The sequence below is a fragment of the Halichoerus grypus genome, chromosome 2, assembly GCF_964656455.1.
Source record: "Halichoerus grypus chromosome 2, mHalGry1.hap1.1, whole genome shotgun sequence".
In the NCBI taxonomy this organism is placed as follows: Eukaryota; Metazoa; Chordata; class Mammalia; order Carnivora; family Phocidae; genus Halichoerus; species Halichoerus grypus.
This window is the reverse complement of record NC_135713.1, coordinates 95,473,013-95,487,244: the sequence shown is the minus strand read 5'-3', so window position 1 is coordinate 95,487,244 and position 14,232 is coordinate 95,473,013. Positions and strand designations below refer to the sequence as shown.

Below are 14,232 nucleotides of genomic sequence, written 5' to 3'. Positions count from 1 at the left end.
TACAGATTTTTTTTTTTTTAGTTGGTCTATAGGATTACTCTTCGGGGCTGAGGAGGTTAAATCATTATGGAAAGAAACTGTGGTTCAGTGATTAAATGGGAAAAAGCCATATAACCACATATTTGCATATTTGGTAAAATTTAGATGCCAGCCCTCTGCTCTTTTTGTCAAGTTATGGGTAGGTTAGTGCATACCATCATTACGTCCTAAGGGGTTTTAAATACACACACACACACACAATTTATTTTCCATCTTCCACTTAGTAGTATGCCCACATCGTGGTTTATCACCCCATCTGCTGATAGTCTTTCCATTCTATTTGTTTCAGAAAACATAAAACAAATAGGTCCTCAAGGGGCATGTGGTACTTCAAGGAATATATATTTCCTTGAAAAGGAAAATATAATTTGAGCTGTACTTTCAACAAAATAAGAATCATAGAAGGAGGATCCAAGGAAATGTTCATTGGATTTATTACTGCCTATTTTGTACTAATTGTGTTTCTTATTCTCCTTACAAATGGGTAGTAGAGAATTAGTTGACCCTATGGAAATGCCATGTACTGAAGAAGATTGGCTTTTGGGACTTAGCCTATGATTGTAGTCCCCGTCCACCAGGGACTGTTACCTCAGGACTCAGTTTCTCCACCTAAGAAATGAATGGATTAGATGAGATAATCTCTTAGGTCTTTCTCAACTAAAAAAGCCCTTAGGACTTAAGTAATTTTTAATGCTAAGATTTATGATGATAAAACTTCTGAACTGATAATTTTATGTTCTGTCTTTCAGTTTATACCTGTTCAAACTAGGAATAGCACCCCAGATCCAGGATTTGTTGGGAAAAGTAGACTTCACAGGTATTACTCTTTATTTTTACATTGTCATTTTACTAAGAAATGTATCAATACTTGTCTTTTTGATAGCATCGATTCCTGTTTTTCCTCTATATTGATCAGAGGAGAAAACTTTATTATCTTGTTTGTATTCAACCACTTTTCCTTTCACCACATTTGTGAAATGAGAAATAGGCTGACTTCTTCCTAAGGTTCTTGTTTAGAAATGCCCCACCTTCTTGATGAAGACACTTTTTTCCCTTTTTTTTTTAAAATAATGGCATTTTTAATATTCTTTTTTGTTTTTTGTTTTTTAGAGAGAGTGCACACTCGTTGGGGAGGGGCAGAGGGAGAAGGAGAAAGAGAATCTTAAGCAGGCTCCACGCATAGCGTGGAGCCGAATGCAGGGCTTGATCTCACGATCTGAGCCAAAGTCAAGACTCGGTCACTTAACTGACTAAGCCACCCAGATGCCACCTTTAATATTCTTTTTTCAGAAAAATAAGCCTCGGATTTCTGGGAGAGAGACCGTGGGATGATGACATTTCTTGATGTAAATATATTCATTCCTGTTTCCATCTCTGTGTCTTTCTTTGATATTGTTTGTTGTTCTTTTTCAGAGGAAGAAATTAGTAATATGAGAAAGGAACTTGAGAAATATGGAATACAAATGCCATCTTTCAGCAAAATAGGTGGGATTCTGGCTAATGAACTGTCAGTGGATGAAGCTGCTTGTGAGTCTATTTAAAATCAGAACTTACTATTGACATGAGACTTACCTATACTTTATTTATTGATTTTGGTTACAAGAAGGAATATTTAGAAGATACTTTCAGCGCCCTTTTGAAGTTTTTATTGTATGTATTGTAGATGGTTAAGTTGAGCATATGAGAATATAACCATGTAATTGATTTAGACTTTAAACATCTACATGTGCAATGTGAATAAGAGTTTTCAGAAATACCTTTATTCAAAATATTTCTTTGCTGTTTGTGTGTCATCAGATTTTAGCGGTAGAGTACATTGCTATATTGTCCTTAAGTGTTGCAGGTTAAATTGCCAGTATCATTTGGAAACAAACTGGTACTTTAACAATGTCCACATACCCCTTCAGCCCTCGGGGGTTGACATAGGGCTTGGTTCATTTTAGCCATTCATAAATTCATAGGGATGACATGGCGGATGCTGAGACAGGACCCGAGCGAGATGGGCCAGTGGAGAGGTTGTCAGAGGGGTGCTCTGTGAAGTGTCTAGGGTGTCTTATTTGGCCTTTTTAACTCGAAGCCAGAGCAGAAAGTAAAACTGCTTACATTCATGCAGTGTCCGTGCAACTGTCCATGTTGTCTTTGGCTCATGAAAATCCTTTTTTTCCCTCTTCCCAGTGCATGCTGCAGTTATAGCCATTAACGAAGCTATTGAAAAAGGAATAGCGGAACAAACCATTAAAACGTTAAGAAACCCAAATGCAGTTTTAACTTTAGTAGATGACGGCCTCGCACAGGAATACCAGAAGGAACTCTGGGAAGCCAAGAAAAGGAAAGAGGAAAATGCAAGACTGAAGGTATGTAATGAGATTCTCAGTAACACGGCTCTGAGTGGCTAGTTTGAAAAAGCCTTGAGGTTGCAAGCGATCATTTTCGATCACCCGGCAGCGGTCTGTACGGTGGTCTGTACAGCTGTAAGCAGTCGGCCTGCCTGGAATGTGAAGGGCAAAGCAGACCCTGCACTACGGAAAGAAAGGGGGCTTCCTTTTCTGCTGATTCTTGCAGGCTGCAAGGATTGAAGGTCATGTCGTAGACTTATTACTTACCCGGGAAGCGTGGAAGTAATGGCTCAAGATCTTGCCTTGTTCGGCATCACTGCAGACCTTGTGTTAGCTGGGTCACCTGTAGATCTATTGACAGAGGTTCATGATTCGGTGTGGTGAAGCTGAGGGCTGGTGTTTTGAATTCGCTCTCAGATTTTGCCTTCCCATCTCTGCAAGGCAGCCTGACCCTGACTTGATACTTCTGCCTTCCCTCTAGCGTTACTGAGGACTTTGCTGACGTACAGAGCTTCCACTTCCTGGCCAGCTTTCTCCTCCTTAAGCTCCTGCCATGTCAGCCTCAGCTCCGTTAGCAAAACTTCCCACTTGATCTTACTGCCTTCTCTGACCTGGTGGCTTCTGCCTGCATGTGGCACGCTTGCCCGCCCTGCCCGCCTGCCTCAGCGTTGGCTGCTCGGCTGCCAAGGTTCTCCTCTGCATCTCTCAGTGTCTCCTCTCCCTCCTGCCTCTGCCTACGGGGATTCTGTAAGGCCTGACCTGCAGTCACTTCGGTCTCTGTGCCTCCTCAGACAAGCTCATCCGCTTGCTGAGGAAATCAGCTGTCAGCTTGATATCAGGCCCCTCGAATGCTCCTCCAGATGACTCCATCTCTCTGTCCCATGCGCCTTGCCCCTCACCACCTAGGAAGAGTGTTTATCTCTACCCTGCCCTTCTCACACACATGCCTCTCGCTGACCTGCCTCTGGAATGACTCCCACGATGTTTTAGAACTCTGCCCACGCCCCCCCCCCCCACCACTCCTGTATTCTATCCATCACTGCATTCTATTGCCTCTTCTTGCCAGGCTTACATCTGTCCCACACCTTCTAGTCTCACCACTCTGGCCCCAGCCCTGCCTCCCAGCCGTGCCTCAGTGTTCTTGCACAGCTTCCTTACAGGTGGCCGTGCTTCCTCCCATCCTGCAAGCCAATCCCTCTCAGAGCTAGAGATTGCAAAATTATTTAATCTTTAGCTACAGATCAGATGTCAGCCCCCACAAAGCTCCCTGGGTTCCCTACTGCCTACCGAGTTAAGTATAGGCCCTTCGCTTGGCTTTAAGAAGCCTCCGGAATGCCCACCCAATCTCCCCATCATTCTGGCTAACCCCGAACACACGCTCTATGCTGTAGCCCAGCGTGCCAAGCTGTCTCACCTTTGTGACCAAATCCTGTGGTCTACATGCTGCTCCCCGCTCTGCCCTTAACATCGCTCTGTTCCTCCAAGCCCTCCTCAATTGTTTTCTCTTTTTCAAGTGTTGTTTTCCAACTAAATATGTACTTCTCCTCTAAAATGTATTCTCTTCTATGTATAGCTGTTATTTATGGTGTCAATTTTATTAGACTGAATCAAATGAAATTGCCAACATTCCACTGACTTCAGTCTACCAAAAAATGGCAGTATGGTCCAGTGGTCCATCATGGTGTTTGCCACGTTAGACAGGCCCTTTCAGAGAGTCACTGGGGCTGCTGTTTGTGTTTCCCAGGCCTATCTAACCCTAGTTCCCTGCACAGAGCGAGCACTCTTCAATGCTTATATTGAATTCAAATGAATATAAGTAAACGGTTTTTCTCACTCTTTGCATTTTGCTTTTGAATACCGAGCTTTGGACATATTTTATTTAACCTCAGGAATCAGTGAAGACTTTGTTTTGTAGAATAACTGTATTTCAGAAGAAGAAAGAGATGCCTATGAAGAACTGCTGACCCAAGCAGAAATCCAAGGCAACATCAATAAAGTCAACAGTAAGTAGTGGATTGCATGAAGGAAATGGCTACTGCTAGAAGACACAAATTCTCCTCGTCAGAATCTCACCAAGACTCTCAGCTGGTATCCTTGTAACACTGCCTTATGTGATGAAAATTCCACTCAGTGTCAGTGTTGTTCTTAATCATGGTGCATGGTCTGGCAGTTTCCCATGGAAATTTTAGGTGATCTTGCTCCACTGCCCATGCAAAGTATCTCAGAGTATCTTGAAGTTGGTTTAGCTCTCCCTTCCTGTTTTATCATAGGTACGGTGTATGCCATATTTTGAACCTATCCCTTATTGGGCTAATAGGGAAGGCTATCTAGTAAAAGATTATGACTTAAGGATTATCATTTCTTGCCCATGATTATGTGTCAGTGTTTGGAATTGAAAAGGTATTGTTGACACCTCTGCTCTTTATTACTTCCCAGTCATTAGTCTGCAGTTTGTAAGAATTGTTTTCTTACAGCGTGTATAGTTTTTTTTGGCAAGTCAATGAGACTGGATAGGCAATGACATTGCATGGTGACAGGTTTGAATCCTATGTCAGAAAACTCAGGTAATTAAAATGAGCATATGCAAGTTCAGAGACATTAATCTCCTTATTAGTCTCTTCTCCCCTCTCTAATAAAATTTGGTTTCACTTGAAGCAGTAAGGAATTCTACCTGACATTTATTTCCCCTAGGGCAACCTAAAGAGCCCCTATATACACAAAAAACAAATACGTGAAAGATCATTTAGCCCATTTAATAAAGCATGTGAACCATCTGCCAAAGTTAAACTTGGGAGTATCCACTAATTACAACACTCCTAAACTTTCTCTTTGATTCAACCTCGTAGATGAGCTTTGAATGTTCTTAACACCTTCAAAGAAACTATAGATTTTACCATAAAGTTTGCTCCCAAGTCACTGGTAGAGACCTATCCAAAGGGTTCAAACAGTAATTAAGGAGGCCCAGAGAAAATTGATGTAAACATCTAGGAGTTAACAACTGAGTAGGTTTGAGAATTTCCCTCACACACAAAACTGCTGAGAGCTCCCGGTAACTCTTTTTAAGGGAACACCTTAACACTGTAGAATGCATGTTCCTCTTCTTTTATTCTTATTTAATTTCGAACCTCTTGGTGATGATACATGAAACACAATTTTAAGTTTCTCTTTCTGCTCTGTTTGAAAGATGAGAATTTCATTATGTTTGACAGAAATGAATCGCAGGAAGAAATTAATATTCCCAGCAAGATAGCTGAGGTCCATAAACTCAGTGAAGAAATGATTCCATAGCCAACTGCTATCCTTTATTTTTGAAAAGTTTATAACCACTAAAACAGGTTTCTTATTTATTTTAAATAAAAGGCCTTGTATAAATGTTTTAATACTTACTGACATAATTTCCTGGCCACAAATTTAATGCCACGTTGCTTATACATTTTTAAATAAAAGGTATAAGATGATTTGCACTAATGCATAACCAGCTTAAATTATGAAGGGCATTGCTGTGTTTGATGGCTTTAAGTGTGTAGAACGTGATGATTCTGAGGTTCTTTTTATCTCTCCCCATCTGAAAATTTATAGTCAAGCCGAACTAAGAAGAGTCTTGAAAAACCCCTAAAGTATATTTTAATCAGTGACATGACAATAAGACAACTCTATGCTTTAAAATATATGAGTATAGCTACTTGACAATCTTTTTCTCAACCCTGTAGGTTATTATACTAAAATGTTAAGGTGTCTACGTTCATAATAGCCAGAGAAGTGATGTAAGTGACAGTTGTGACAGCAATGTCACTGGATCTGTCGCCGGAGGCTTCAGCTTTGTCTGACCTGCAGTCATTTAACTTTGGGTTTGGCCCATGCCTTCCATTCATTACAAGACATATTCTGTTAAGACCAGGGCTGGAAGTTTGGTTAAATGCACAGTATAAAAGAGTGGGACAGCTCACTTTATTTTTTTTAGAAGAAATGGTTCATAAAGAATGTCTTAAGGGTATGATTTCTGGTACTCTTTTACCATCCAGTGGTGCAAACTCACAAAATGGAGTTTTCAGAGGGGAAGCAGGATCCTATCCGGAATAATGACAGACACAGCTCAGAGGCCGTGGGTGACACTCACAGAATGGCAGAGGCCACGCACGTCCACTGACCTTCCTTTCTGGGATTTTTTTTGTTGGCTGCATCAATTCTTATAACAAAAAAATAGGTTTAGGTTCTTAGAGTCCTTTAGAAGAGGTTTAAGTTTTTGGTGGGTGTAACTAAGAAGATTGCATTGGCTGGAAGTATTTCCTGCTATTGAATGATGTGTCTCAGGAGAAAGGTTATGGAGGGTAGCTCCTTGTGAATGAGTTACAGAAGGTGAATTGTCATCTGTTAAAAGGGTTAGAGTAATCTTAGCTGCAATCTAGTCATGTATTAGGGAGACAGACTAACCCTTGAAAAGCTCTAGAAATCTATGGGTCTGTGTTATTTCTGCTATCCTGAAACCTTCTTTTTTTTTTTTTTTAAGATTTTATCTATCTGTTTAGAGAGCATGAGTGGGGTGGGGGCAGAGGGAAAGGGAGGGAGAGAGAATCCCAAGTAGGCTCCCTACCCAGAGCGCAGAGCCCGACATGGGACTCGATCCCACGACCCTGAGATCATGACCTGAGCCGAAATCAAGAGTGGGACACTTAACTGACTGAACCCCCCAGGCGCCCCTGAAACCTTCTTCATGGGGCAGAATGGTGCCGTTTCTGTCCAGTTTGCCGTTGCCTGGTGGCACAGTCGCCCGCTCATTCTCCCATTTCATCAGCAATTCTCTTCTGTTTTCTGAAAACTATGAGGAATCTACTGTTTCAGGCACTCTCAGTTTGGTTATTAAAATTCAGATCTTGGGGGGCGCCTGGGTGGCTCAGTTGGTTAAGCGTCTGCCTTCGGCTCGGGTCGTGATCCTGGAGTCCTGGGATGGAGTCCCACATCAGGCTCCCCGCTTAGTGGGGAAGTCTGCCTCTCCCTCTCCATCTGCCTCTCTCCCCTGCTCATGCTCTCTCTCTCTCTCTCAAATAAGTAAATAAATAAAATCTTAAAATAAATAAATAAATTAATTAAATAAAATTCAGATCTTGGGCAACCCTCTGGGGTCCCCTCCCTCTTTGGGAGCTTTGTACTCTATCACTCAATAAACTTTACTATCGGTCAATAAACTTTACTATTGGTCAATAAACCTTGCTTTGCTGCCCGAAGGAAGGAAGGAAGGAAGGGAGGGAGGGAGCGAGGGAGGGAGGGAGGGAGGGAGGGAGGAAAGAAAAAGAAAGAAAGAAAGAAAGAAAGAGAAAGAAAGAAAGAAAGAAAGAAAGAAAGAAAGAAAGAAAGAAAGAAAGAAAGAAAATTAAAATAAAATAAGATTTTTAAGGTCTTCATAATCTAAACATTGCAGCTGGTGGAGATCTCATGGAACTTATGATCCAATCAGATAATGTAAGCCGACACATTTCTGTGATCAAGGTTTTTGGGTTTTTTTAAGGTGAAGTGATACTGGCACAAACTTACTTAATCATAGAAATTTTGGTTATAATATTTTTTAAAAAACACCTCTGAAATTATTTTTTCTTAAAATCACGCTTCACAGAACACAAGAGGTGAGAGGGAATGTTCTGAGAAAAATAACATCAGGGGGGCACCTGGGTGGCTCAGTCCATTAAGCATCTGCCTTCAGCTCAGGTCGTGATCTCAGGATCCTGGGATTAAGCCCCGCATCAGGCTCCCTGCTCAGTGGGGAGTCTGCTTCTCCCTCTCTCTCTGCACCCCCCACTCATGTTCTCTCTGTCTCTTTCTTTCAACTAAATAAATAAAATCTTCAAAAAAAAGGAAAAGAGAAATCCCATGGTATCAAGCAGCACTGTCTCCCAGTGCTAACTGTGGGTTTCCATTGGTGCTGCTTCAGCGGGAGGATACAGCAGTGGGGAAAGGCTGGCTTTGGGTGTTGCCGTAGCTTCAGTACCCTTGCAAAGGCAGTACTAATACACAAGGAGTATTCAAGAACAACGCCTATGGGATCTCTATGGCCCAGCTCTAAACACTGTGGGGTTCCCCAAGGTGTGAAATCCTCAGGGACTAGAACAGTGGAAGAGATGAGACCAGAGCCAATCCTGACGGGCAAGGTTTTGTAGGGAAGTCATGCTAGACAAGAGTGATCTCCTAACTCCAGCTCTGTCAATGCTGAAGTCCTTTTAGGGACTTTCTGCAAGGACTGGCCTGACTTCCAGTTACTGAGCTACCATCTTCAAGTCTTGGCCTGCCCTCCAGCTGCAGCTTTTGAGAGTTCATGGAAAGGGACTGCCTAGATTCTAATCCTTGGAAAGATGGGCTGGTTGGGTCAAGCAGCATGGAAACAGCGGACACTCTGACGGAATGTGACACTCTCAACCCCCACTCAGGGCTGGCTGCCGTGGACCACATCAATGCTGTCATTCGGGAAGGTGACCCCGAGAATACGCTGCTTGCACTGAAGAGACCGGAGGCCCAGCTGCCCACTGTTTATCCCTTTGCTGCTGTGATGTATCAGAATGAACTTTTCAACCTCCAGAAACAGAATGCCATGGTAAGTCTGAGGACACTCCAGCTACAAAGCTGTTAATTCTGAGTCGAAGCCATGAGGAAGGCTGTTTAGGAAAGGTGAACGGGGCGCAGAGTCTTTAACTTGTACCAATCCCTGTTCCCCTGGCCTCCCTGTTCCAGGTCCACCGGCTGCCTTCCTCTTTAACTCCCGCTTTTCTTCTCCATAAAGAGTCTGCCTAGTTAGGAAATGCAGGCAGCAGTCTACACAAATACACGTTGAAAACAAGTTGTTCTTATTCTCTTAGTCTCTGATTTTTGAAGCACTTTGGATAATTTTTTAACTGTACTGAAATTTTTAAAAAATATATCATGTTTTTTGATATAGAATAATTAGCTGCGAGTCTGCATTTCTAGAAATGAAGAACATTAGCACCATGACTTTAACTTTGGCAAATTGAATGCTGCTTGATATGCGAATGGTATTAAGTAGTAATATATAAGGTTACAGTAATTAAAACCATGTGTAATAGTACAGGATTAACCCAATCAGTGGAATAGAATAAAAAGTACTGGAAGCAGAGCCAAGAATTGAATATATGAGAACGCTAGTATTTCAAAAAGGTGGAGAAGAGAATGAACTCCTTATGAGTGTTTAGCCATTTGAAAAAGAAAACATGACCTCACTACACGTATCAGAATAAATTCCCAACATAAAAAGTTAAATGTAAAAAGTAACTTAAAAAATTGAAGTTCTAAGGAAATGTAGAAGAACATTGGATCTTAAAAATCAGAAACAGCACTGTTCCACGAAAAAAAGGGAGGAGCGGAGGCCAAAAGCATGAACAGCCAATTCACAAAGATCGGCATATACAATGACAGACACACACACACAAATGCTCAAACTCAATCAGAAGTAAATGTAAATTAAGATACAGTTGTTTTGGGAAATCAGATTGGTAGCACTGAGAGATCTAACGTCGTGTAGGCATAAATTTGGGGCAGGAGGCATCTCCTCCATGGCCGATGGAAGAATGAATGGGGCACCCTTTCTGGAAGGCTGGTCCCAGTTAAGTGTATGCAGGTCTTTTACCCATTATCCTGACAATTACATTGCTAGGAAAAGAGCTTAAAGAATATGAATCAAAAAGTTGTATTCACAGGGATTGTTTCACAGCATGTTCTGTAATACTGAGAAGCAAGAAACAAACCACATGTTTAACAACAGGTTGCACATGCTAATATCAAGTGGAAAAAATGAGATTAAAACGTCATTATCTAGAGGGTTTTTTGTACTATGAAAATTCTGTTTAAAAAAACCTCTATAAATGTTTGTATGAATTAAAAATAAATAAATGGATATACACTAAAGGGCTTGGGTGGGAGGATTTGTTTTCTTATTCTTGCATACCAAGACTTCTTGTTTTCTAAATAGAAAGATACTATTTTGTAATAAAAGAAAAATAGGTCATGTTCTGAAATTGCGCTTAAGTTCTTTCATTGATAGTTTCTCCTGTACCACCAGCTTTGAAGCCCAAGGCTACTCACACTCTAGCCCAGCCATTCATCCCTAACTGGTCAATGGTCAGCCTATGGTTGTCCAGCCCCACTGCTTCTTTATTTTCCCGTATCCTTGCTGCTGAATACCACGTTAGATATTTGTGGACAATTACTGGAAGGGGTATAGGAGTTGGATCTCAAAATGTTTCCATCCTGCTCTTTTACTTGTAATTTTATACCTCCTTTATGTGTTAAACTTGTAGTTAATATAAGAAACTTGGATAAAATTTGCTTACATGCTCCCTATAATAACCCCTTCTTCCCATTTGCTTTGGAAGGTAAAATTATGCCTTGTTACTCTAAAATCCACTGCTGTGGGATACCCGTGGAGATCCAGAGAGCTATAATGCATTTTAATATAAATATTACATTTTATATATTAAATACAGAAAATATTCTAAATGTAAATCCAGTTTTTTCTATTAATTTTCTGCTCCCTCTGTGTTCCTTCAATGTAATGGAAGAAATAACCCTTTTGAAGTTGAACCAAGTCAGTATAAAATGGTTAAATGGAAGAGAACATTGAAGGGGGAAGCTGTTTGAAAGTCTCAGGATGTGGTTTTTTAAATTTTATTTGACTGTAGTTGACACACAATGTTACATTACTTTCAGGTATACAAGCTAGCCACTTGGCAAGGTTATACGGTATGCTATGCTCACCACAAGTGTAGCTACCATGAGATGTATTTTTTAAGCCAAATCCAGAATTATAAATCATACTTGCTTTATTCTAAGATTGACTTCACATTTCTTCAATATCCAGACTTAATAGTATGTTTTAAAATTTCTACCCAATTATTGGGGCATCTGGGTGGCTCAGTCAGTTGAGCATCTGACTTGTGATTTCTGCTCAGGTCATGATCTCTGGGTTGTGAGATCGAGCCCCAAGTTGTAGGGCTCCATGCTCATTGCAAAGTCTGCTTGGAGATTGTCTCCCTCTGCCCCTGCCCCCACTCACTCACTCTCGCTCTAAAATAAATCTTTAAAAAAATCATAGAAAATAACATTTCTACCCAGTTATTAAAAAGTGACTCAGATTAACTTTTTTGGGACTAGAATTGATATTCTTAGCTTAATGAGTTTGGTTTACTTTTCTGGGGTTATAACTTGTAGGTAAAACTCTCCCCTCTTTGCCTTACGCTTACTTTAAACTGAAAATCACTACCAAAAATCTTAACCTCACACTCTCAGACAGAGACAGGCTTGTCTAATCCTTCACTTAATTATTTGGTAAGTCTGAGCCTGTAAGCAGCTAATAGAACGGGTGGTGGGAATCAGCTAGGGCAATGCAGATGTTTGAGGAATCAGAACCTTTGGTTGTCATTAATTCTGTCCCTTAAATGATCAGCTAAGAAAAACCCAGAACCTGCTCACTTGTTCTTTAAAGCCAATGAAAAATAGGTGGCCACTGAGCCTTCTTTCTCCGGTTTCTCAAAATCTTTAAGCTTTCTTTGTTCTTTGAAATACGTGTTCTAAAACCCATCACATACCTGAGGCTTGTAATTTGGGAAACTTGTATTGCACATATTTTCCAGCAGAACTACTTGGCCCATGAGGAGCTCTTGATTGCAGTGGAAATGCTGTCTGCTGTTGCTTTACTCAACCAGGCCTTGGAAAACAGTGATCTCGTTTCTGTGCAGAACCAACTCACAAGCCCAACAATAGGCCTCAACAATCTGGATGAATCGTATGTAGAACGGTAAGGGAACATCTTCCAAGACTCCCTTTAATACAGAAAGGTGTGTTTGGCAGATCTTGCAAATTAAAGATTTGCTCCTTGCTGAAGAAATCCATATATCTGTACTTGATTCCTCGAAAACTAGTCTACTTCAACAGTCCTAATATGAGTCCTTTTTTACAGTATTTCTTTTAGGGGGAGAAAGAATCTAAAAATGACCATGTTGTGGCAATTACTGACTGACTTTGTAGTTACCAAAGATGATGTGATAGGCTAAAAATAAAAATGAAAACATACCTTCCTGGGGTGCCTGGATGGCTCAGTCGTTAAGCGGCTGCCTTCAGCTCAGGTCATGATCCCAGGGTCCTGGGATCAAGCCCCACATCGGGCTCCCTGCTCTGTGGGAAGCCTCCTTCTCCCTCTTCCCCTGCTTGTGTTCCCTTTCTCGCTGTGTCTCTCTCTCTCTGTCAAATACATAAATAAAAATCTTTAAAAAAAGAAAACATACCTTCCCTTGGGCTTTTTTTTTTTGGAGACCACTGAATGTAGAAGAGTTGGAAGAAACTTTAATCATGGTCAAGTCCAGTTATTTTATTTTACTGATGAGGAAACTAAATTTGGATTGATGGACCCACAGTTCGGCAACTGAAGCCCAAACCCATTGTTTTGATTGTTAAACCCAAAGAATCCTGAGAGCACAGTGGATCATGGCAGTGGGTGACAATCTCAGTTTAGTGTCTTCCATTTCATGTCTCTGAAATATGCTACTAGATAGTACAGTTGATAGTATAAAACACTACAGGAGCTCTAGAGAGAAAATTAAGGGGCCAGAATAAGGAGTCCTTTAGAGATTCTGTAAAACCGAAGCCCAAGTTAAAATGAGTGATTTTGTAGCCTGGATTCTTGATAACCAGTAGGGGGCGATGTCTGCATAGATCCTGACAAAAGCTCTTTTCAGTACTGATTCCAGCTGAACTGCTTAAATAGAGGCTGGGTCATTATTTTGGATCATGACAGTTGTACAAGAAAATGTAAAAGACTTTAGATTTTTTTTAAATGCTTGACTCCTCATCTGTGTAGAGAATGGCCCCAAAGTAGTAGGACAGAGGATTTTCTTTTTTAGTCTTCTTGGGGAAACGGATGTTCTTGTTCTACTTAAATTTGGCCACCTGATGAATATAACTCCTGAGTCTGTTCCCAAGGCAATTTATTTTATTTCTCATGGCACCATTCTCTTCCCCAGGCTTAGAAACCTTCCAGTTCTACTCGTTTTCCTCTGCCAGGCACCCTTGTGCTGTGAACAGCCTGCTCATTTCTCCCCGTCAACAGCCATTCTGTGTGTGTAACACCTGCAAAATGTTGCCATTTCCCAGCCACCGCCTAACTGGACTTGTCACCTTTGCTTCCGTAGTAACTTCCAAACTGGTCCTCCTGTGTCTTTAATGTCCTCCTTCATTTTCACCTAACCAGACTTGGCTGCCGTCCCTCAGTGCTTGAGTGGAAGACAGAGCTGGTGAGCTGGTCACTTCCTTATGAAGCTTACAGCCCAGTGGGGCTCTAATGGGACATCTTGGTGAGGTAATTGTCACGACTGTCCCACAGATTGCACATCCTGGCCACTGCCCTCTAAATAACTGTACTGCCTCCCTCCATATCACCCATTTTGATTACCAAAATTCCTCCATATCCGCCCCCCAATTTACAAATAACCCATCAAGGAAATGGTCTCACACCCCATTTGAGAACCACTTTTTCCCAGGGGAAAACCACAGATACAGCTTCAGAGTTCAAGTATTCTATATGGGAAACTTGAAAAAAAATTGTTCATTTTAATCATGTTTTTAAAGTTTGACCTAAGCACTTTCTGAGTCAGCAGAATGACCAGTACCAACATGAGATATCAGGGTCCCCTTTGGTTCTTGGGCTGACAGTTGATCCAGCCCCAAGTGATCTTCCACAGCCTCAGCGTTTTACCTTCATGGTCCACTGTTTAACCCAGTTCTTGGAAGCCCAGGTTTTCAAGTTGAAGAAATGAGGCTCCATCTGGGCCTCTCCCCAGGGTTGTCCAGGTTCTTCATAGCACCA

At 41.3% G+C, this 14,232-nt stretch overlaps 1 protein-coding gene across 3 annotated transcripts in view; it reads left to right on the top strand.

Moving 5' to 3' along the window:
- The window catches only part of IQGAP2 (IQ motif containing GTPase activating protein 2), a 287,293-nt gene that overhangs the window by 169,031 nt on the left and 104,030 nt on the right, over nt 1-14,232 (top strand). For 2 of the 3 annotated variants that reach the window (XM_078067167.1, XM_078067165.1), the window contains exons 6-11: nt 789-856; nt 1,453-1,566; nt 2,215-2,393; nt 4,291-4,378; nt 8,792-8,955; nt 12,005-12,168. In XM_078067167.1, the coding sequence (XP_077923293.1) occupies nt 789-856; nt 1,453-1,566; nt 2,215-2,393; nt 4,291-4,378; nt 8,792-8,955; nt 12,005-12,168 (777 nt within the window). The remainder of the gene's footprint in view (nt 1-788; nt 857-1,452; nt 1,567-2,214; nt 2,394-4,290; nt 4,379-8,791; nt 8,956-12,004; nt 12,169-14,232) is intronic. The other variant, XM_078067166.1, reaches the window with a different exon arrangement.